This window comes from Sinocyclocheilus rhinocerous, unplaced genomic scaffold (assembly GCF_001515625.1).
Source record: "Sinocyclocheilus rhinocerous isolate Xijiao unplaced genomic scaffold, SAMN03320098_v1.1 scaffold603, whole genome shotgun sequence".
Lineage (NCBI taxonomy): Eukaryota > Metazoa > Chordata > Actinopteri > Cypriniformes > Cyprinidae > Sinocyclocheilus > Sinocyclocheilus rhinocerous.
In genome coordinates this window covers 3,279,437-3,303,643 of record NW_015656630.1, presented here as the reverse complement: position 1 = coordinate 3,303,643, position 24,207 = coordinate 3,279,437, and the positions used below count along the sequence as shown (strand labels likewise).

At 36.7% G+C, this 24,207-nt stretch overlaps 5 protein-coding genes across 5 annotated transcripts in view; all 5 read left to right on the top strand.

Annotated features, from left to right (window-relative positions):
- LOC107720710 (protocadherin-10) overlaps positions 1-1,379 on the top strand; it is a 5,138-nt gene extending 3,759 nt beyond the window's left edge. Inside the window, exons 2-4 of the mRNA XM_016528513.1 lie at positions 332-393; positions 500-612; positions 1,100-1,379. Of these exons, the coding sequence (XP_016383999.1) occupies positions 332-393; positions 500-612; positions 1,100-1,359 (435 nt within the window). The 3' untranslated portion in view covers positions 1,360-1,379. The remainder of the gene's footprint in view (positions 1-331; positions 394-499; positions 613-1,099) is intronic.
- A 1,206-nt stretch (positions 1,380-2,585) lies between these two features.
- On the top strand, positions 2,586-8,029 carry LOC107720709 (protocadherin alpha-C2). The gene is made up of 2 exons (XM_016528512.1): positions 2,586-5,564; positions 7,026-8,029. Exons 1-2 carry the CDS (start codon positions 3,153-3,155, stop codon positions 7,047-7,049), a joined length of 2,436 nt encoding a protein of 811 aa, XP_016383998.1. The 5' UTR covers positions 2,586-3,152; the 3' UTR covers positions 7,050-8,029.
- A 5,799-nt stretch (positions 8,030-13,828) lies between these two features.
- LOC107720570 (protocadherin gamma-A4-like) lies at positions 13,829-15,466 on the top strand. Its single transcript, XM_016528294.1, is given in 1 exon segment — positions 13,829-15,466. A coding segment is annotated over 1 exon segment (1,638 nt).
- A 258-nt stretch (positions 15,467-15,724) lies between these two features.
- Positions 15,725-19,181, top strand: LOC107720569 (protocadherin alpha-8-like). The gene is made up of 2 exons (XM_016528293.1): positions 15,725-18,025; positions 19,146-19,181. Exons 1-2 carry the CDS (start codon positions 15,725-15,727, stop codon positions 19,179-19,181), a joined length of 2,337 nt encoding a protein of 778 aa, XP_016383779.1.
- A 582-nt stretch (positions 19,182-19,763) lies between these two features.
- The window catches only part of LOC107720567 (protocadherin alpha-2-like), a 12,604-nt gene continuing 8,160 nt past the window's right edge, over positions 19,764-24,207 (top strand). The window contains exons 1-2 of the mRNA XM_016528292.1: positions 19,764-22,178; positions 23,948-24,122. Coding sequence (XP_016383778.1) covers positions 19,812-22,178; positions 23,948-24,122 — 2,542 coding nt within the window. The 5' untranslated portion in view covers positions 19,764-19,811. The remainder of the gene's footprint in view (positions 22,179-23,947; positions 24,123-24,207) is intronic.

Here is a 24,207-nt window from a genome sequence, read left to right as displayed (position 1 = left end):
AGGGCCCAAGCCACTAAGGCGCAGGGGCCTCTTGTTTTCCATATTTTTTTTTTTTTATTTTTTTTATTTTTTTTTCCTGTGAACTAGACCATAAAATTCTTAATGCCTAGTTCATAAATAAATTATAAAATAAACAAAATGCATTATTGTCATTGCTCCAAATTGTAGGTGTACTGCAACAAGGTGATTAATTAGTAAAGTCACTGTTTCTGTTTCTGATGTATTCTGAGGTCTTTTCTCTTCTTGGCATTGTGTGTGTGTTGTACATTCTTTAACCTCTGAAGTGTAAGTGGAGTAAATATTTTAACTCTTTTTTTTGTTTCCTTTGCAGCTCAAACAGGGAAACAAAGACCAAACCCTGACCAAGAACCAGCTCAATTATACATATACAAGGTGATTAAAGTTAAAGCTGATTCTATCGCTCTCTCTGTCCTCCCTCCCCCTCACTCTCTCTCATATGCACAAAACATTTGACGTGTTCATGTTTTTATTTTTCTAGCCATACTCCAATAAACACAGGTAGGACACTGCAGCGCAGGCTGATTCAGGACTCAGACTACTATGCTTACACATCTGTCCCGCAGTACTGGACCTGGGGAAATCACATGCATGGTAAAGTCATTATATTTGTCTTGCCTAAGAAGACCAGCTTCATATATGGTTTGCCTGAATTGTTTATCCAACCATTTTTTCTTTGTCATTTAAAACAGACTATAAGACCTCATCTAAGGGTGGAGGTTTTCCAAATCGTTCATGGACACGTTACAATCAACAGGATTCAATTCAACCCCCACCAGACTATCAACATAATGTTTACATTCCCGGAACACCATCAACACTCTGTACACTCAAACTGGCAAACAATGGGGACATTGAAGTCTGCAACTCATTCTCAACTTTTGGCAAAAAGAAAAAGCCAAACAATAACAATAAAGAGGACGCAGTAATAACCAACATTTTTTTCAAATGATTTTTCCAGTTTCACCTGTAGGTCACTTTCTGTATATAGTTGTGATTTGTCTTGCCTAAGAAGACCAGCTTCATATATGGTTTGCCTGAATTGTTTATCCAACCATTTTTTCTTTGTCATTTAAAACAGACTATAAGACCTCATCTAAGGGTGGAGGTTTTCCAAATCGTTCATGGACACGTTACAATCAACAGGATTCAATTCAACCCCCACCAGACTATCAACATAATGTTTACATTCCCGGAACACCATCAACACTCTGTACACTCAAACTGGCAAACAATGGGGACATTGAAGTCTGCAACTCATTCTCAACTTTTGGCAAAAAGAAAAAGCCAAACAATAACAATCAAGAGGACGCAGTAATAACCAAAAATTTTTTCAAATAATTTTTCCAGTTTCACCTGTAGGTCACTTTCTGTATATAGTTGTGTATATTTTAGTTGGATTATGAACTATATTATTTGGCAACAACAGTACTTAAAAGTACTCTGATAATCATTCCAATTTTTTGCATTTTTGTTTTTCAGTTATCTGCAGTGTTTATGAAAGCATTAAGATGGTTGCTTTAATTGTAATCACCCATATTTATAAAACTATAGGTTATATTTTCCTGTTTTATATCCCTCTCGTTACCAAAATGTACAGAATAAAGAATATTATTTAATGTAACTCTTTAGTCTGTCTTCTTGTTAAAAAAAAAAAAGTAGGTTTTCCACTGCAGTGGTTCTTGCCTGTAGGTCACTTTCTGTATATAGTTGTGTATATTTTAGTTGGATTATGAACTATATTATTTGGCAACAACAGTACTTAAAAGTACTCTGATAATCATTCCAATTTTTTGCATTTTTGTTTTTCAGTTATCTGCAGTGTTTATGAAAGCATTAAGATGGTTGCTTTAATTGTAATCACCCATATTTATAAAACTATAGGTTATATTTTCCTGTTTTATATCCCTCTTGTTACCAAAATGTACAGAATAAAGAATATTATTTAATGTAACTCTTTAGTCTGTCTTCTTGTTAAAAAAAAAAGTAGGTTTTCCACTGCAGTGGTTCTTGCTGTGCTAAAATGACAAGAAATCTTAAGAACATGATGACATAAAACCGTGCATCTCTTGTCTCTTCACACTTTCTGCTACATATACCAATGACAGAAAAAAATAAAGTTAGGATAAAATGAAAAATAAAAGTAGGAGAGCAAAAATATGACTTTAAAAGTGGCTTTATTTTTTATAATTTAAATTTACATTTAATTATTTAGAAGATGCCTTTATCCAAAGCAACTTACAAATGAGGACAATAGAAGCAATCAAACCAACAAAAGAGCAACAATATGAGTGCTGTGACAAGTCCCAGATAGTATACTTTAGTACACATAGCAAGCTTTTTTTAATAATAATAAATAGAAAGAGAAAACAGTACATAGACTAGAAATAGAATAGAGAGAGAGAGAGAGAGTTAGTGTTAGACGGTGAAGGTTTTTTTTTTTTACTAAAAAGAAAACGAGTAGATAGAATAGAAATACATGTGCAACATTAAATCAACATGGCTTCAGGGCTATTCACACTGTTTTTGTTTTAATGTTTTAATTATATAAATATGTGTGTGTGTGTGTGTGTGGATCTGGCAATAATCTGTGGATCTGTCCGTGGTGCTGAACTTCCTTCTTGTTGAATGACGCCCAAAAATGTGTCGAGAAAAATGAAATAAAAGTACTTTAAATGTCAATACATTTATTTGTTACTTTCAACATTTGCAGCCAAACTATACATTAAAAAAGACTTTCATTAAGGACATTAATAAAGAGTTTCGGTATTTCGCAAAAAAGTCAAAAGTAATTTCAAATGTAGAGCAGAAATACTATTCTTTCACAAACAACCTTTTTTTTTTTGTCCTAAAATATATTTTTATGCAAACTTTTATCTTCACATGATGTCGCTGCGCTACTGATATTCACTTTAAGGGGAGGATGCGAGAACAGCCATGCTTGGCTTTCTGTTGGACGGATGCAGAGAGAGCAGCACTGAAGCTCAGCTGAATCTGATCAGCGGGCGGGATCCACGGCACGGCGCTATGGCGATGCTCTGCTGGATGTTTTCAAGAATCCAAACACCCGCTAACCTCGATTCGTTTTGGAACACACTGCTATATTTCTTGTAAAAGACAGTGAAAGCATTGACATGTGCTCTGCAATGGATCCCTGGAGGAGAAGGCAGCTCGGTTTTGTCGTCCTCTCCGCGATGTGGAGTCTCGCCTCGGCTGTAACAAGATACTCCATCCCTGAAGAAATTCCAGTGGGCACAGTGCTCGCAAATATCGCCACGGATTTGGGCCTTGACGCTCACAGTCTGTTGGAACGAAAGGTAAAGCTGGATTATATCCATAGCAAGAAATACCTAGAAATAAACGAAAACACTGGAGAACTGTTTATCGCTGAGAAAATTGACCGGGAGTATTTATGCCCGGCCAAAACATCATCATTTTGCTTCCTCAAGATGGACGTGATAATCGAGAGTCCAGTACGCATATTTAATATCGAATTAGAAATTATGGACATCAATGACAACGCGCCTCAGTTCAGAAGGGAGAGAATACCGCTCGATATTTCAGAATCAGCAACACCCGGAGAGAGATTTTCTTTAACAAACGCGGTGGATGCAGACGTTGGAGAGAACTCAATCGAGACCTATTATCTGAGTGACAGCGACACGTTTACGATTGAAATCCAGTCTGGAAGTGACGGGACTAAATACGTCGACCTGGTGCTAAAAGCAAGTTTAGACAGAGAAAAACAAGCCGTTCATACACTAACCCTCACCGCCGTGGACGGCGGCGTGCCTGCGCGCTTAGGTACGGCCAGCATTATCATCCAAGTGCTGGATACCAATGACAACGCCCCTCAGTTTGATCGACAAGTGTACTCGGTTGACCTCATTGAAAATGCACCAATCGGGACACTGATTATGCAGCTGGATGCAACCGATTTGGATGAGGGTGTCAACGCAGAGGTCATATACTCCTTCACTTTATACACATCCGAGAAAACACAAGAAAAGTTCTCGTTGGATCCCAGCAGTGGAGAAATAAGAGTAAAAGACATGATTGACTTTGAAGAAGTGAAGAGCTTTGAGATGTACGTTGAAGCCAAGGACAAGGCCGTGAATCCACTTTCTGGTCAGTGTAAAATTTTGGTGTTCATCACTGATCTAAACGATAACCATCCTGAGATTACAATAAAATCTTTTCAGAGTTCGATTAAAGAAAATGACCCTGTAGGAACAATGATCGCCGTCATCAGTGTGAGTGACAGGGACTCTGGAGATAATGGTAAGGTTGTTCTTTCCATCCACAATGCTGAGATTTTACCATTTGCTCTTAATAAGTCATCTGAAGACTTTTTTGAGTTACTAGTCACTGAATCACTTGACCGTGAGCTCAAAAACAGTTATGATATCACACTTTATGTGACCGACAGAGGAACCCCACCTTTGACTGATAACGAAACAATCAGTCTTACAATTCAAGATGTCAACGATAACGCCCCAACGTTCCCTCAATCCTTCTATACCATTCATTTAATGGAAAACAATGAGCCTGGGGCTTTGCTCGTCTCCTTAACGGCCAATGACCCAGACTTGCACGAAAATCAGTATATTGTTTACTTCATCATAGAAAAGGAGATCGCCAACACCTCAATGTCCATGCTGTTTTCCATCAATCCCGAGAACGGCAACCTCTACGCATTACGCACGTTTGACTACGAAAGAGAGGAGGAGTTTCTGTTTCACATCGAAGCTAGAGATTCAGGAGTTCCTTCTCTTAGCAGTAACATGACCGTACACATCATCATCCTGGACCAAAACGACAACACGCCGCTCATAGTTTCTCCATGGCGTCCGCAAGGTGCTGTTATAGAAGAAGTAATCCCGAGGTCGAGCGATAAAGGATCCCTGGTCACCAAGGTCATTGCGTTGGATGCCGACTCCATGCAGAACTCTCGAATAACGTATCAGTTCCTCCAGATCACCGACACCACGCTTTTCAGCCTCGACCAGTACAACGGCGAGATACGAACCACTCGCATGTTCAGTTACAGAGACCCCAGACATCAGCGCCTGGTCATCATAGCCAGAGACAATGGAGATCCTCCTCGCTCCGCCACGGTGACCATCAAGATCTCCACGGTGGAGCAAGTGGTCACGCAGTTTACCGAAACCACAGAGGTGCCTATCGAATACGACCTGTTCACTGATCTCAACCTGTATTTGCTGATCGGTTTGGGGTCGGTGTTGTTTCTTCTGCTCATAACCATCCTGGTGATCATCGTGCTGAAATGTCAAGAACCCAAACCCTCACAAGCGGCTCCTCAGGGTAGGAACAGCATCATCAGCCAGAGGAACTCTTCCACCATTGCTGACTCTACTCTCATCTCTAGTGATGCCTACTGGTACAGTCTGTTTCTGGCAGAGACTAGAAAAGGGAAGGTGGTGGTGCGGCAGCCCCTTCCAAACGGAGCGGGGTTCGTTGTGTCAAGCATCCCAGGAAGTTCTGCACTGACTGAGACCAGTGCTTCAAGGTCTTCCACTTTACAGGTACTGTAAATTCACTTAGACTTGTATGTACTCATATGCATATACAGTGACTGCAAAAAGTACTCAAACATTGATTGTGTGTGATTGCATTACATAACCAAACATAAATAAACAAAGCTGAAGAACACCTTTTAAGCAAAACATTTCACAAAAATAGGTTTATCTGGTTTTAAATGATAAAATAATGCATATACAGTTCAGATTAAGTATCTGGACACTTACCGATTCTCAAACTTTAGTGATACTTTCATAGTTAATGTGATGAGTGTAAACCTGATTTCAGACATCCACTAAAAATGGCCTGTTGATTAAAAGAAATAAAAAATGTCTACTGTAAATAATAAACAGTAACAAAACAGATCTTTGTTTTCATATTTATAATATATAAAGTTGAACCACTAGTGTTAATGTACCAGTATGTGTCTAAATTTGGATGTGAGTGGGAGACTGAGTATGATAAGCACTGGGGTGTGAAGTAAAGGAAGAGTGAGACAGAAGCATTGCAAGTGAGAATTTTGCACCTTTTTGCAGCGTTGATGTGATATGATGATTCTCTTTTTCTGATATGAAATAATCAAAGTAAAATAACAGTAATGTAAAGTAAAAGTGGTCTCAAATCTGTCTTAGAGTGCTTCCTGTGCTGTCTAAATAAATTAACTTATTATATATTTTTTTATATTTCAGACATATTTGTGATATCATAACATACATTTTCAAATTTACAAAATATAAATATTGCTGACATAACTTTTAAAATATATATTTTTACATGAATATTTTTGTTATATATTTTGGTCTTTATATAAATATCTTTTCAATTTAAATAAATTTATGTTGTCCAAAATATATTTGCAGTTACCTATTTGTATGATTGGAAATATATTTTCTCACCCACTGACTGAAGTACATTTTGCAATATATTTGAAGGTTTAAAAGCACTGAAGGTTTAAAACGAACTGCATTTTCTATTTAAAAATAATAATAAAAAAATCTTACTCTGTGCTGTTTACAACATATATATTTGAAATATATTTTGGCCAGAAAAAAAACGAAGCTTTATGGGTAAAGTGAGGAAGTAAGCATTTAAAGGGTAAACAGAAGGCATGGATAGTTGCAGATGAAATAATGAACAAAAAGATAGGATAGAGATAGGCAGAGATATAAAAAATAAGAATAAGAACACCCAGAGTGTATAAGAATGTATAAGAACACCCTGTCATGCTATTCTTTTTTCATTCTATTTTTCTAAATGGAAAACTAATATACAACATGTAACATAAAAATGAATCTATTTAAAAGCTATAGAGCTCAAACAGTAGAGCATGGCACTAGCAATGGCAAGGTCATAGTTTTGATTTCTAGAGAGTGCATAAACTGATAAAATGTAAAAAATGTCAACTGTGCTCAGAATGACTACAGTCGTGACTCTGTTTGATTAATGATGTTTCTGTCTATTGACAGGAGTCAAGCAGTGATTTACCATGATCTGGACATGCTGACGATGGATTACAACCTTCCACACCAGGCTCACTGTCCGTGACAGACAGATTGATCTTCTGTTTTACCATTTTTCAGGGTTTCATTCGATTCAAGACTGTGAAGAATCAAAGCTTTCAAACACCTCTGTGTGTAGCTTCAAGAGAGCATTTTAATATTCTTTCATATTTTGTATTCATGTATAATATCAATCATTTAATTTATATTACTTATTATTTTCCGTGCTCTTGCAATGCTTGTGTCAGATTAGGCATAAAGAAACACACAACTCAGATTATTCAGTTACTTCTATTGAGTTGTTTTGACCATCACTTCTTCTCCAGCTTCCTGCTCTTCGTGTTGCCTTTTTGGCTAATAGAAGAATTAACTTTCAATTGACTTTCAAGACCAACATTGTGTCAGAGAGAGACATTCAGTGCGGCTTTGTGGCGATTTAAGGCTGGGTCTAACAACTGTTTATCAGCCACTTGTAACCACATTGAGCATGACTTTGCATGGCTAAGACAAACAAGATGGACCTTTTGTATCTAAAAGACTTCTAAATAGACTCTACTACAGAGCAAAGACAGAAGTGATACTTCATGACTACAAGAAGAACTGGACTTTCACCTGTCTGGTTCTAGTAAGTTATGAACTACAAATCAGCTGGTAAAGAGATGAAAACAGGGTTCTGGTATTAATGATGCTCTATTTTTACATTGTTAAAACACGCTGATGAGAAAGCTGTGATCAGATGAGCACAATCTAATGAGCCAGGCGTTGTCTATACCTCAAAACACTTGGTTTGCCAGCTATGTGGTGCACATGACTCATGTTTATTTTTATCCTGTCTACCAAATACCATAAATGGCCTAAAACATTAAAAATCATTAAAAAAGTACATTATTTGAAATCCTAGACAAATGCTACAAAGAGTAATAATCACATGAATGACACTTTACAAAAAGGTTTTACATGTTAGTTAACTACATTAGTTAACATAAACTAACAATTCTACAACATTTATTAATCTTAGTTAATGTTAATTGCAACATATACTAATTCAATATTAAAATCATACGGAGCCCCTAAAGGCACATGGTGGTGGAGTAAAATTGGGGTGTGAGTAAAAAATAAATTGTTTAAATTTTTTGCATTCTTGTGCAAAACATTTGCATTCCCTCGAGACACTTTGCGTTTTACGCAAACATCTTTGCGGGGCGAGCGCAATAGTTTTGCAAGAGAATGCAAACGTTTTGAGAGGGAACGCAAAAAAAAAATATAAATAAATAAAATATTTTTTCCTCCCACCCCGAATTTTTTCCACCACCATGTCCCTTTAGGGGCTCCGTAAAATCAAAAGTTGTATCTGTTGTAACATATTATATTATATTATATTAATATCACTGTAATATAGTAATATTATAGACCTGAGCAATGAACAGTTGTATTTTTATGAACTTATGTTAAAAATGAATAAATACAATAGAAAATGTCTTTGCTCATTGTTAGTTAATGTTAGCTATGGTATTAATTAATGTTAATTAATACGACCTTATTGTAAAGTGTTGCCAGTACATCAGTATGACATCTGCCATAGGGATGTACCAAAATTTTACTGAAAACCAAGGAGACATAAAAAAAATGTATTTAGTGCAAACTTATTGTACTAGGTGCAAAAACAACAAAAAGGTTTTAAAACATTTATTAATCTACCTTTTTGAAGATATATGTAGCCAGTGCTAGAATAATAACCTTGCCACATTGACAACAATATAAACCTATAGATCTTTTTTTGTACAAGAATCAACAATTGTACTATCAAATTGCTATTCAGTGTCATTTCTGGCCTTGTTTACATACGTTTTTGAGGTTTATATTGTTTTGTATTTTGAAATTGAGATAAAAATGCTTGTTAATGTATTTAATGCTGCTTCTTATATGATGACAGTGCAATGTTTTAAGCATGTATTATTTGTGGTGATATATTCAACAATTTCATTATATCATTTTGTAGATCTACTTATGTCATGACAGAAATCAAAACTATATTCCTTTACTTGTATTAAAACGATGTTTCAGCTTCTGAAGTGAGTGGGAAGGTGGAAAGGAATGACAATAGTGCAAGAAAAAGTGGTGTAGGAGGAACAAGGAGAAAGAGAGAGAGAGAAAACAGCAATATAGCTCACTTGAAACATGTGATTTGTATTTAGATTGACACATCCGGATACCAGGACACAGAATGATACTACAAGTTGCCATTCGTATTGACAGCCATGTAATTCAGTTTAACTTACTTTCTGAAAGGTGACAGCTCAAATTGGAGTACCTGGCAGCAGATTTAAGAATTTAGAGATACATGACACAAGTAAAAAATGCTGTGCCTTTAGCTGTTTGCTTTAGGGCAGAGAAAAGTGTGCCTGAAAATTTTAAATGACAAAAAATGGAATGAAGTTCAGTATGTTAATACTATCAGCATATACGTCACGATTTCATCTCATTTCAGTATTTGTATTTCTGTTGCCTTACTTGCGAAATGTCCTTATGCAAACAGTACACAATGCCTTTGTATCCTTGCTGGACTTTATGATTTGCCCTTTGCTTGTAAATACTGCAATGTGAATAAAAGCTTTTACAGTATATTTCTGAGGTGTTTGTATTGTGAGTGTGTGAGGATATATGGTCACATAATGACAAAACACACCGCTTCATTGGTGCTGACCTAGGCAGCACTGTCTCCATAGAAACAGTTGCCATGACAACACCTCCATCTCTTCAGATTTTGAGAAGCACACCTTTTTTTAACCTAGCTCCCCATCACATACTGTCCAACTGCCTATTTATTCTATCTCACTTTATCCGTTTCTTTTAGAAACACATATGCAGATTCACATACAAATGAGTACTGTAAACTCCAATAGATATTGCATCAAATTTCTAATTGAAGGGATAGTAATAAAATATACACAATGTTCTTAAAATATATTAAAATGATTAAAATACCCAATAAGCCATCTATTTATAATGTGTTTTTAAGTGTGCTTCTACAATTTGTCTGTGTATTTATTACAGTTACAGTTCAAGGATATGTACACCTTATGAATTCTGATATGGTGTTGAATGAACAGAAGGGAAATTCTGCTGATTCTGTGTAATGCATGCATTTGTGTTATACATATTTCTGCCACTAGTAGGGGCTATTTAACACGCATAGCCTGACAGTGCAGTTTGCAGTTCTGTATCTGACCACAGGCACGCTAAAGCAGGGCTGCGTTCAGCCCCGACAAAAACGGTGCAAAACGTTTTTTAAACGGAAATGGTGGTGCGTTGAACACCCTGTTCTGATGACGCAAGAGTTGCAACTATGGCAGCTGAGAAGGCCACATTATATAATCAGAGCAGTATAGAAAAGTTTATGAAAGTGTCACTCCATAATACAATAGCAAAATATATAAATATGTATAGTATTTTTATGTTACATTAATCAGTGTCTAGCACACCTTCCTAAGGAAAGGATATGGATCAGAACACATTGCAATTACTAAATGATATTTAGACAGACTTAAAGAAGTTTCCACAAATCCCTTCATTTGATTGGGATGTTCTCTTTTATTCTGGATGGCAATGATTATTATTCTTTTTTTTACGAAGAAAGATTTAGTGACTAATCAATTTATAACAAATATATATATATTTTTTTTGTTACTAAATGAAAATTTGTTGAACAAGAAATCTGTTGTTGTCTTGAAAAATGTATTGGCTGAATGAGGTATTCTGCATTTAGTCAACAAACAAATTCAAACTGAAAATAAAGTATTAGGACAATAGGACATTCTAAACACATTACGTTGCCTTGAATTTTTAAAGTTTCTCAACCATTTATTTTTTACAGCATGATCTTTAACAAATTAGTTTGAAGCATGTAACGGCTAATACCAAGTGTCTGTCCTCCTGCACACAAAATACAAGTTTTGCTGATTTTACTTAAACAAATTTATTATGTATTTTACTTGAAATCTCTTATTTCACTTCTTTTTCTTTGTTCTGCTTGGGTGAGTTCATCACTTCAAAGATTTAATGTGAAAAATGGCATTACAAAGTACTTAAAAATTTAAACATACAAAATCAAAACATTAAAAGACACATCACATATACAGTATGTCATGATGTTTCAGAGACAATGTCCTATGATCCAAATAAACACAGATTTCATGTAACGAGTTGCTAGAAGAAAAAAAAAAGGTTTTTGAACTCATCAGACCTCCATAACCTGAATCAAAAGATCAGATTTAGATTTTCATTGTTGCTTTCTGCGTAATTTTGTGATATCATACTGACTCTGAAAATGTCTCTCTTTGTGTTAGTATTTCTTAACATAATGAGATGAGTCTGTACCTGTGTTTTGATGCACTGGTAGTCTCTTCATGTTGTTATAAGAACTCTCAGATCTATCTGGTGCATACAAATGATAACTGTTGTTTCCCTGTGGGTGTCTTCAGGTGAAAGGCACCACTTTGTGCTATTCTAGTTTTTCATGTTCTGGAAGAAGTAGTTGAGGTCAAAGTGTCAACTAAAAACACATGCAACATCAAGTCTGCCATCACTGCATGTTTTTACATTTATTTTTTCATTGTTGTAATCAAATTTAAACTCCAAAAATGTCAAGTGTTGTGACCAAGTAAAATGCACTACAGTACTTTTCTTGCACCTTGAATAAACACAGTAAAATTATTATTATTATTATTATTAATTGTAGTCAACATTCTAAAAAGATGGTTCTTTAAAGTTTCCTTACATATTGTGAACATAAACAGAATAAAAATCATATTGTCCTGAAGAACTGTTTCTAAAATGTTTGTGAATATGTATGTATGTATGTATGCATGTATTTATTTATTTATTTGTGTTGGAGTTTAGGATTCTTTATTCCAAACATTTTGTTTTTAAATCTGTAACTGTCAAAAAATCCTTTCAAAGCCACCACATTATTGATTTTCTGGAGCTTAATTAATTAATCAAACTTATGATTCACATTTTATTTGAGTTTTCAATTATTACTTGGGTTTATGCTCACATACTGTCCATTACCACAAGTATGTTGCATTAAATGTAATGAATTTAACACTGTAAATTGTAATATGCTGTAAGTTGTCTTGAGTTCCCTGCATGCATGTTTGCTTCTTTTACTTATTCTGTTGTTTTTGCTAGTTTTTATTACCAGTTGTTTTTCATTTTAATATGGTTAAGTTTTTTTTTCTGAGAGTGTATATTTCAGTTAATACATAATAAAGTACATAAAATGTCTACTACAAGTAATTTCTGTGTAAATAGGAAATTTATTATATAAAATATTAATTGATGGCATATAATATGTTTAGGTCAAACACTATTATAAACACGTTTTTATAAAATGACATTACAAAGCAAGATCTTGAACAAAACGTTCTGTTTATGTTTTTTAACATTTTAGCCTTGTAATGAATATGAACGTGTGAAGTCCAAGATCATGCAAAATCCACATGTTAAGTACAAGAAAGATTTAGAGAAGTTTTTTTAACACTAAAAACATCAAAACTGCAAGTAATATAATGTTTTGACCTACTACTGAATAAATAAAATGTATGAAAATACATGAATTAGGGTGCCCTCAACGTCAAGCATATGATTTAGCATTGTTTTAATTTGCCATGGCATAGGCAAACGAGAATTTCTGCAGCCCTTTTAAACGTGTAACGTCAGTATCACTTTGGCAGTGTTATACATCTCACTGGCACTAGTGGGGGCTATTTAGCAAACTTAAAAGGATAAACTGAGTTGACCAAAAGCTGCAAATTATGTCATCATTTACTCACTCTCATGTCGTTCCTCCTACTTGTATGACATTGTTTCTTCTGTGGTACAGACAAATATATTTTGGAGAATGCTTTTATTATTATTATTATTATTATATATATATTTTTTTTTTAAGTGGGGTCCAATGTTGTTTTGATTTTTTACTGTGCATTATAGTGATGATAATCAATTGTATAGTGTTTTTCCCTTCTGGACAAACTATATTATTAACGAAATACAGTTTAGTTTAAACCTTTAAATTTCAAATGATTTTAAAATTGTACTAATGTCGAAATAGCCTAATCAATCAGTCCACCGCTTTAAAATGTTTTAGGGTAGTAATCGAGAAAGAAAAATACAATTATAATGTATTAACAGTCAAAGCATTATGAAAGATAAAATATTTTGACAAAAATACATATACAAATATATTTCTTTAAATACATTTTAGAATACATATTCTTTATACATTTTGAACATTTTGTAATGTTATTTTTAATGACTGATTATAAAATATACAAAAGGGCCCACATATATATGTCAGGGAAAATAAAATGATTCAGATCTATTCAAAATATATTTATATAAATATTTATATATTGTCGAAATTGTTTTGCCATTAATACATATATTCCGAGACAGAATTCACACTCTTGTTTCCCTGTACAGTATGACCATATGGTGGCACTATCCACTAACAAACCAAAGAAAGTCGTGTTTCCGTGGAGCTCCACCTTACACACAAGCACTGAAGACCAGCATGTTGGGGATAAATTTTGTCTTCTGGAGAAGGAGATTGAAGACCGCAAGGATTTTTTTTTCTCTTTGGATAAACCTTCACCAAATCGCTGTTTGTGAACAACTACTTAAACACTGAAACGATGGGATCGTTCAAACAAGCTACATTTGTATGGATTCTCCTTACATTCTTGCTCTCCTATCTAGCAGGGAATGTGATGTCGCGGCAGATTGTTTATACAGTGTCCGAGGAGGTGAGTCCAGGAACATTTGTTGGAAATCTAGCCAAGGATTTAAATCTAAAAGTGGATGATTTAGAAGCGCGCGGGCTGAGGATTGTTTCAGCGTCAACTAAGAATAATTTTGCCGTGAATTTAAAAACTGGCGTTCTCTATGTGAAAGAGACAAAGGACAGAGAACAGCTGTGCCCCAATACTCACACTTGCACAGTAAGCCTGGAGGCCATTGTTAATAATCCTTTGAATGTTTACAGTATAGAAGTAAAAATATCGGATATCAACGACAACTCCCCCCATTTTGCCGAAAAAGCTCAATATATTCACATTTCTGAGCTAACATTACCGGGAACCAAATTTCCATTGCTTAGCGCAGAAGATCCAGATGTGGGAAGCAACTCAGTTACCACATATAAAGTGTCAAACAATCCGTTTTTTGGCCTAGAAGTGAATACAGATGCAGAAAGTGGTCCTTCTCCAGAGCTGGTGCTGCAAAAAGCGTTGGATAGAGAGAGACAGTCTACGATCCAGCTGGTTTTAACTGCTGTCGATGGAGGAAAACCTTCAAGATCTGGCACTACAAGTGTTATTGTTACTGTTTTAGATGTAAATGACAACGCACCGGTATTTTCCAAGACTATGTACAAAGCTCAAGTCTTAGAAAACGCGCCTATTGGCACTACAATACTAAAGCTTAATGCCACTGATCCTGATGAGGGTCTCAACGGTGAAGTCGTGTTTAAATTTAAACAAGGCCAAAAAGGAATAGCAGATAAGTTCGCGGTCAACACCACCACGGGGGAAATAACAGTTACTGGCACTTTGGATTATGAGGACATCAATGCGTACGAGATCCGCGTGGAGGCGTGGGACCGAGGCCAGAGTCCGCTTGCATCTCATTGCAAAGTCCTCGTGGAGATACTTGACATCAACGATAATGCTCCTGACATTACACTCTCGTCGCTGCTGGATGATGTAAGTGAAGATGCAAAACAAGGCACTGTAATAGCCTTTATCACGGTCCAAGATAAAGATGGGGGTAAAAATGGAAAAGTGCATTGTTCTATTCCCCAAAACTCTCCTTTTATATTACAGACTACACAGGGGAAATACTACTCGCTTGTTTTAAGCGGGACTCTTGACAGAGAAGAAACTGCACAGTATAATATTTCAGTTACGGCTACCGATGATGGAACCCCACCTCTATCAAAAACCACAGTTATTGCAATTCATATTTCTGATGTGAATGACAACGCGCCTCGATTTCAAGATTCTGCTATGAATGTTTACGTGAAAGAAAATAGTCCAGCTGGTGGTCAGATAGCGACTGTTTCTGCCCAAGATTATGACTATGGAGAGAACGCTCAGGTAACTTATTCATTACTCGATAGTCCCAGTGTCCCGTTATCGACAGCAATCAGCATAAACTCTGTGACTGGTGAAATATACAGCATGCAGACTTTCAACTATGAGCAGGTAAAAACCTTACACTTTCAAGTCAAGGCAACAGACTCTGGTGTTCCTCCTCTGAGCAGTAATGCAACTGTAAATGTGTTTATTCTGGATGAGAATGACAACAGTCCGGTTACAGTATGACCATATGGTGGCACTATCCACTAACAAACCAAAGAAAGTCGTGTTTCCGTGGAGCTCCACCTTACACACAAGCACTGAAGACCAGCATGTTGGGGATAAATTTTGTCTTCTGGAGAAGGAGATTGAAGACCGCAAGGATTTTTTTTTCTCTTTGGATAAACCTTCACCAAATCGCTGTTTGTGAACAACTACTTAAACACTGAAACGATGGGATCGTTCAAACAAGCTACATTTGTATGGATTCTCCTTACATTCTTGCTCTCCTATCTAGCAGGGAATGTGATGTCGCGGCAGATTGTTTATACAGTGTCCGAGGAGGTGAGTCCAGGAACATTTGTTGGAAATCTAGCCAAGGATTTAAATCTAAAAGTGGATGATTTAGAAGCGCGCGGGCTGAGGATTGTTTCAGCGTCAACTAAGAATAATTTTGCCGTGAATTTAAAAACTGGCGTTCTCTATGTGAAAGAGACAAAGGACAGAGAACAGCTGTGCCCCAATACTCACACTTGCACAGTAAGCCTGGAGGCCATTGTTAATAATCCTTTGAATGTTTACAGTATAGAAGTAAAAATATCGGATATCAACGACAACTCCCCCCATTTTGCCGAAAAAGCTCAATATATTCACATTTCTGAGCTAACATTACCGGGAACCAAATTTCCATTGCTTAGCGCAGAAGATCCAGATGTGGGAAGCAACTCAGTTACCACATATAAAGTGTCAAACAATCCGTTTTTTGGCCTAGAAGTGAATACAGATGCAGAAAGTGGTCCTTCTCCAGAGCTGGTGCTGCAAAAAGCGTTGGATAGAGAGAGACAGTCTACGATCCAGCTGGTTTTAACTGCTGTCGATGGAGGAAAACCTTCAAGATCTGGCACTACAAGTGTTATTGTTACTGTTTTAGATGTAAATGACAACGCACCGGTATTTTCCAAGACTATGTACAAAGCTCAAGTCTTAGAAAACGCGCCTATTGGCACTACAATACTAAAGCTTAATGCCACTGATCCTGATGAGGGTCTCAACGGTGAAGTCGTGTTTAAATTTAAACAAGGCCAAAAAGGAATAGCAGATAAGTTCGCGGTCAACACCACCACGGGGGAAATAACAGTTACTGGCACTTTGGATTATGAGGACATCAATGCGTACGAGATCCGCGTGGAGGCGTGGGACCGAGGCCAGAGTCCGCTTGCATCTCATTGCAAAGTCCTCATGGAGATACTTGACATCAACGATAATGCTCCTGACATTACACTCTCGTCGCTGCTGGATGATGTAAGTGAAGATGCAAAACAAGGCACTGTAATAGCCTTTATCACGGTCCAAGATAAAAAAAATGGAAAAAATGGAAAAGTGCATTGTTCTATTCCCCAAAACTCTCCTTTTATATTACAGACTACACACTACTCGCTCTACTCGCTTGTTTTAAGCGGGACTCTTGACAGAGAAGAAACTGCACAGTATAATATTTCAGTTACGGCTACCGATGATGGAACCCCACCTCTATCAAAAACCACAGTTATTGCAATTCATATTTCTGATGTGAATGACAACGCGCCTCGATTTCAAGATTCTGCTATGAATGTTTACGTGAAAGAAAATAGTCCAGCTGGTGGTCAGATAGCGACTGTTTCTGCCCAAGATTATGACTATGGAGAGAACGCTCAGGTAACTTATTCATTACTCGATAGTCCCAGTGTCCCGTTATCGACAGCAATCAGCATAAACTCTGTGACTGGTGAAATATACAGCATGCAGACTTTCAACTATGAGCAGGTAAAAACCTTACACTTTCAAGTCAAGGCAACAGACTCTGGTGTTCCTCCTCTGAGCAGTAATGCAACTGTAAATGTGTTTATTCTGGATGAGAATGACAACAGTCCGGTTATTTTACCGCCTTATTCTGAACCTGGATCAGTTAATAGTGAGAACATTCCCTACTCGGCTGAAGCGGGATACTTTGTAGCCAAGATCAGAGCTGTTGATGCTGACTCTGGATATAACGCACTTCTGTCTTATCATCTAACTGAACCCAAAGGAACGAATCTCTTCCGCATTGGAAGCAGCACTGGAGAAATAAGGACAAAGAGACGAATGAGTGACAATGACTTAAAAACTCACCCACTTCTTATCACAGTGTCTGATAATGGAGAGCCATCACTCTCAGCGACTATGTCCATGGATGTTGTGGTTGTTGAGAGTCTGGATGACATAAAGACATCATTCAGAGAAGTTCCTGTTAAAGAGGAGAGTTTTTCAGATCTGAATCTGTATCTGCTCATCGCTATTGTCTCAGTATCAGTCATCTTTTTACTGAGTCTGGTGGGTTTGATAGCAGTTAAATGCTACAGGACAGACGGCAGTTTCAGCAGGTACAGCGCTCCAGTGATCAGCACACATCCAGACGGAAGCTGGTCCTTCTCTAAATCCACACAACAGTACGACGTGTGTTTTAGTTCGGACACAATAAAGAGTGACGTAGTCGTTTTCCCCTCGCCATTTCCGCCAGCAGACGCGGAGCTGATCAGCATTAATAGTGGAGATACTTTTACGCGCACACAGACTCTTCCTACCTCCGAGAAGGTAAGATGTTGGTGATTTCTCTTTATGTAATATTATTTATTTGAAACACATTTTCAAGCTTTAAGAAGTTGTTTAGCTGTCATTACATTTAATTTTCATTATGTGTTCATAACTCTGTCTTTCATGTTATTACAAATGATAGTAGGAGAAGAAAAAAATATTTTACGCGCACCTACTCCTTTCATTGGGGGGAAATAAATAAATAGATATAGCTATGTCTCATTGTTTGTTTGTGGTAAAAAGCTCATTGTTACGTTTTTGTTATACTTTTAAGATATTTTTCATTCGAAACCAATCCGGTTGCATTTTTTCTGAAATGGAATATCATGATGTGCTGACAAGTTGCCACCAATGATAGAGGATTGTTTTATTATTTTCCACGCTTTCCACCAATAGTGTACAAAAAATTGCTGCTTTATAGTATTTTCATTTTCTATTTAGTTTGCAACTCACATTTCATATAAATTATAAGTCTAAATGTTCAGAACTGAGAGGCTGAATATCTTTGAGAAACGCAATCAACAAAATATTTTTTAAAAAACGTACTAAATGGAATGATATTCATTTCACTCATTGATGTAAACGATTCCAAATAATGTTACGTCCTTGGTGTCACAGTTTTATTTTATTTTATTTTATTTTATTTTAACCGTAAAATTGTAGCAGGATGGAGTACAAAATGTGGGACAGAGCTTTGCATGATTTATTTAGCCTATTTATTATTATTATTATTTTTTTTTTTATTATTATTATTATTATTATTATTATCATTATTATTATTGTTATTATTGCAATTAAAATGAGTCCACACAAGTTGTCATAAAAAACGTGTTCAAATACTTCTTCTTCTTTCGAATTTTCGTTCTGTTCTTAAAAGATTTTCTAAAGCAGACTTCCTGTTTGAATTTCAGAACTTCTCACTGGACAGCGACAGTTGTTTTAATTGTGTATGTCTTCTCTTATACAACTGGAATTTTTATCATTACAGTTTGTTTTGTTAACGATTTAAACATGAACCCACTGAGCTAAGGTTTACTGCTTTAAGGATTTGCTGATTTATTTATTTATTCGTTTATTTTACCGCTTGCAAAATCTTTACACTTGTTTATGTTACGGATAGGCCTATTCAGTGTGTAAACTGATAGTGGACAGTTAACCTGATATTTAAGATAATCTCATCATCACACAAGCCCTTCTTTGCCTCTCTATTCTACTGTGTCGTGTAAGTGCGTTTAAAAAAATACACTTTACAGAGTTTCTATGTCCTTTTATACTTGAAGCTTTTCCTGGAGCAACTTTAATAGCGCACTACAATTCCATTAGAAACCACCTGGAGCCGCTGTTAACCGTGAAAATTTTGCAAGACCAAAATTACTGGCTTATTTGTATGTCTCCTCCTTCCAAAGCACCAATCTTAACCTTCTCAAATCAGCGGTGTCTTCTGCGGTTGTGTAGTGAACCTTGTTCGAGCTGGTTTTGCTTGTTTTGGTTCAGTGTTTATTTCGTTTAATTTTATACTTGAAGCTTTTCCTGGAGCAACTTTAATAGCGCACTACAATTCCATTAGAAACCACCTGGAGCCGCTGTTAACCGTGAAAATTTTGCAAGACCAAAAATTACTGGCTTATTTGTATGTCTCCTCCTTCCAAAGCACCAATCTTAACCTTCTCAAATCAGCGGTGTCTTCTGCGGTTGTGTAGTGAACCTTGTTCGAGCTGGTTTTGCTTGTTTTGGTTCAGTGTTTATTTGTTTCGTTTAAATCTTGAATTGTTGGTTTTAAGCAGAGATGAATCAATATGTTGGATCTATATGGACTGCGATTCTGCTGTCTTATTGTTGGACTTTATCTTCCGGTCAGATTGCATATTCCGTCTTGGAGGAAGTGAATGTGGGAACCGTTGTCGGGAATATAGCAAAAGATCTTCACATCAATGTGCAGGAACTGGAACCTCGCATGTTTCAGATTGTATATGGAACCAACAAAAGGTATTTTGGGGTGAATTTAAAGACTGGGACTCTGTTTGTGAATAATCGAATTGATCGAGAATTGCTCTGTTCTACTGATCAGAAATGCACGATGCTTTTAGAAGCAATGGCCCATAATCCATTGAGCCTGTATAGAATAGAAATAAATATAATTGACATCAACGATAACGCGCCATCGTTTCCTATAAGCAGTCAGATACTGAATATAACGGAAGTCTCGTCTCCTGGAGATAAATTTTCTCTTCCTTTGGCTGAAGATCCAGACTCGGGCAACAATGCGGTTAAAACCTACAAGCTTAGTCCCAACGAGCACTTTTCTCTGGGTGTGCTGAACGTCGAACAGAGTGTCACTGTCGAACTGGTTCTGGTTAAAGCTTTAGATCGAGAAAAACAGCCTGTCATTCATCTAACACTGACTGCTGTTGATGGAGGGAAACCTGCAATGTCTGGAACATTAGAAATAATCGTTAATGTTTTGGATTTTAACGACAACTCCCCAGTTTTTAGCAAATCTATTTACAAAGTGAAAGTGAACGAAAATATTGCTCTGGGATCCCAAATCATCTCCCTTTCCGCTTCGGATTTAGATGAGGGAATAAATAATGATATAACATTTTCTATTGTTAAGCAAGGAACTAGCAAAGCATCAGATTTATTTTCAATTAACCCCGACAGCGGACTTATAGCAGTTAAAGGTAATATAGATTATGAAGAAAATGCTGCTGTGGAATTGAGGGTGGAGGCCAAAGATAAAGGCCAACCTCCTAAGAGTTCACAGTGTAAGGTGTTAGTTGAAGTAGTTGATATGAATGACAATCCACCCGAGCTGATGGTGACTTCTTTGGCGAGTACTATTAAAGAGGATTCAAAAGTCGGAACAGCTGTGGCTCTTATTACAATATCTGATAAAGACGGAGGAAAAAATGGAATAGTGCATTGCAATATTGTAGGTCAGGTGCCGTTTAAGATCGAGTCCTCATATAAAAACTACTACTCTTTAGTTGTAGATGGACCACTGGACAGAGAAGAAATTGCGAATTATAATATCACAATAATAGCTTCAGACGAAGGGATTCCTTCACTCTCTAGTACCAGTGTTATCACAGTTCATATATCTGATGTGAATGACAACGCGCCACGCTTTCCAGAAGCTGTAAAGAACGTATATTTAAAAGAAAACAGTCCAGCAGGTGCCATTATAGCGACATTGACTGCTCAAGATCCAGATATCAACGAGAATGCTCATATTTCGTATACTATAATTAGCAGAGACAAAACTGTGATTCCATTGGTCTCTATGATTGACATAATTAGTGAGAGCGGAGACCTGTACAGTAAACAATCATTTAACTACGAAGACCTTAAGTCATTTCAGTTTGTCGTTCAGACCACAGACTCAGGTGTTCCATCACTAAGCAGTAACTTAACAGTAAATGTGTTTATTCTGGATGAGAATGACAACAGTCCGGTTATTTTACCGCCTTATTCTGAACCTGGATCAGTTAATAGTGAGAACATTCCCTACTCTGCTGAAGCGGGATACTTTGTAGCCAAGATCAGAGCTGTTGATGCTGACTCTGGATATAACGCACTTCTGTCTTATCATCTAACTGAACCCAAAGGAACGAATCTCTTCCGCATTGGAAGCAGCACTGGAGAAATAAGGACTAAGAGACGAATGAGTGACAATGACTTAAAAACTCACCCACTTCTTATCACAGTGTCTGATAATGGAGAGCCATCACTCTCAGCGACTATGTCCATGGATGTTGTGGTTGTTGAGAGTCTGGATGACATAAAGACATCATTCAGAGAAGTTCCTGTTAAAGAGGAGAGTTTTTCAGATCTGAATCTGTATCTGCTCATCGCTATTGTCTCAGTATCAGTCATCTTTTTACTGAGTCTGGTGGGTTTGATAGCAGTTAAATGCTACAGGACAGACGGCAGTTTCAGCAGGTACAGCGCTCCAGTGATCAGCACACATCCAGACGGAAGCTGGTCCTACTCCAAATCGACGCAACAATATGACGTTTGTTTTAGCTCAGACACAATGAAGAGCGACATGGTGGTTTTCCCTTCGCCATTTCCTCCTGCAGAGGCTGAACTGATCAGCATTCATGGAGAAGATACTTTTACACGAACCCAAACTCTTCCGAGCACTGAGAAGGTAAGAAGATTTTGGAAACCTAGTTGTGTTAAAAAAAAGTTAGAATTCAATTCTATGGAGATTTATGTAAGTATGTATATTTGTTATTTATTTACTCATTTATTGTTTTAGTAGTTGATGCGTTGGATTTGAAATTACGTTGGATTTGAGTCAAGCTGTTGCTGTCGCTTCTTTTAATTAATTTCGCTGAACTGAATTCCATTGCCTTTGTCGTCGTTGCTATTATTAAGTGACAGAAAAAAAGACAAGTATAAATAAATGGTGGTAGACAAAATGCAATAAAATGCGCTTTATGAATAACAAAGACAATATCGAAGTCTTAAGGTGGTGTTATCCTATAACAGTTTTCAGCACCATGGACAATGAACATTTCGTCCTCGCTTTTCTTTCCGTACATTTTGGTCATCTCGGTTAGATGTAGATACATTTTATTTTGTCTGATTCCTACAACCAACAGAATGTATTCCCTTTTTAACAAGTGCTGGGGATATTTACAGACGTAAGTGTGTTGATTGCATTTATACTTTGCAATTAACAAATCCCATTCTTTAAAGAATACATTTATACTCTGGTAAATTGCAATTTAAATAAAATATCTTAAATAATTATGCAGTTAAAACGCGCGATGTCGCTGCAGACCACGAATTTAAAGCACTCCTTTTATTAAAATGAGGCTCCTCCCTTACAGTGGAAGAGCAACCGTATATACTGTAGTCATGTGGAATTGATAAGGTATTATACAGGCTTCAGAGACTAATGTCCTGGCAGCAACGAGACAAAAAAAAACTGCGTTTTTTAAACGGATTAATATTTGAGGCTTTGAAGAAACGGTTATGGAAAGCTTAAGATATCTGTGCGTCAAAACAGCTCTGCATTTTTGTTTATGGCGATCTTCATGCGGCAAGATTGTCTATTCGGTCTCGGAGGAAGTAAATAAGGGAACTGTTGTCGGAAATATAGCAAAGGATCTCAAGATCAGTGTTCTGGAATCTCGTATCTTGCAGCTTGTGTCTGGATCCAACAGGAAATATTTCGATTTGGATTTAAAAACGGGAGCGTTGTTTGTGAATGAAAGAATTGACCGGGAGGAGTTATGCTTCGATCTTCAGCAGTGTGCTCTTAATTTGGAGGCTGTTGTTCAAAATCCTCATAGCCTGTATCGAATTGAAATAAATGTTCTGGATGTTAATGATATTGCTCCATATTTTGTGGACAGCGTTATAACGATAAACATTACAGAGGATGTTGTTCCAGGGGAGAGATTTCATCTTCCTGTAGCTGAAGATAACGACATTGGCATTAATACACTGAAAGACTACAAACTGAGCAAGAATGAACACTTTTCTATTGACGTGCAAACTGAAGAGCAGAGTGTGTCTGCTGAATTAATGCTCCAAAACCCTTTAGATCGCGAAAAACAATCGGTAATTCCTCTTGTACTGACAGCGATTGATGGAGGAAAGCCTGCAAAGACTGGCACATTAAGTGTAATAGTTAATGTAATTGATATAAACGACAACAAGCCTGTCTTCAGCAAACCTTTGTACAAGATAAAGGTGAGTGAAAACGTTTCTGTTGGTACAAGAATCATCTCTTTGACTGCTACTGATTTGGACGAGGGCACCAACAGTGACATTATTTACTCAATAGCTGAACATGGAAACATAAAAAAGCAAAGTCTATTCACTGTGGTTCCTGAAACTGGGGACATTGTTGTGAAGGGTCAAATAGACCATGAGATAAATGTTGCAATTGAATTGCGAGTTCAGGCGAGAGATAAAGGCAGTCCACCAAAGAGCACACAATGTAAAGTTTTAATAGAAGTTATGGATGAAAATGATAATGCACCAGAGATAATTGTGACTTCTCTGTTGGAAAGTGTGAAAGAAGACACAAAGTCAGGAACTGCTGTAGCTTTAGTCACAGTGTCTGATAAAGATGGAGGTAAAAATGGCATTGTACACTGTGCAGTGAAAGGTTTGTTTCCTTTCAAACTGGACACGTCATATAACAATCATTATTCTCTAGT

What these genes read in the sequence shown, in the direction of transcription:
- LOC107720709 (XM_016528512.1), top strand. Translation starts at nt 3,153, where the DNA reads ATGTGCTCTGCAATGGATCCCTGGAGGAGAAGGCAGCTCGGTTTTGTC. An exon ending in CAAGGTCTTCCACTTTACAG is followed by an intron (nt 5,565 to 7,025) that starts GTACTGTAAATT and finishes GTCTATTGACAG; the next exon opens with GAGTCAAGCAGTGATTTACC.
- LOC107720569 (XM_016528293.1), top strand. Translation starts at nt 15,725, where the DNA reads ATGTCGCGGCAGATTGTTTATACAGTGTCCGAGGAGGTGAGTCCAGGA. An exon ending in CTCTTCCTACCTCCGAGAAG is followed by an intron (nt 18,026 to 19,145) that starts GTAAGATGTTGG and finishes TGTTACGGATAG; the next exon opens with GCCTATTCAGTGTGTAAACT.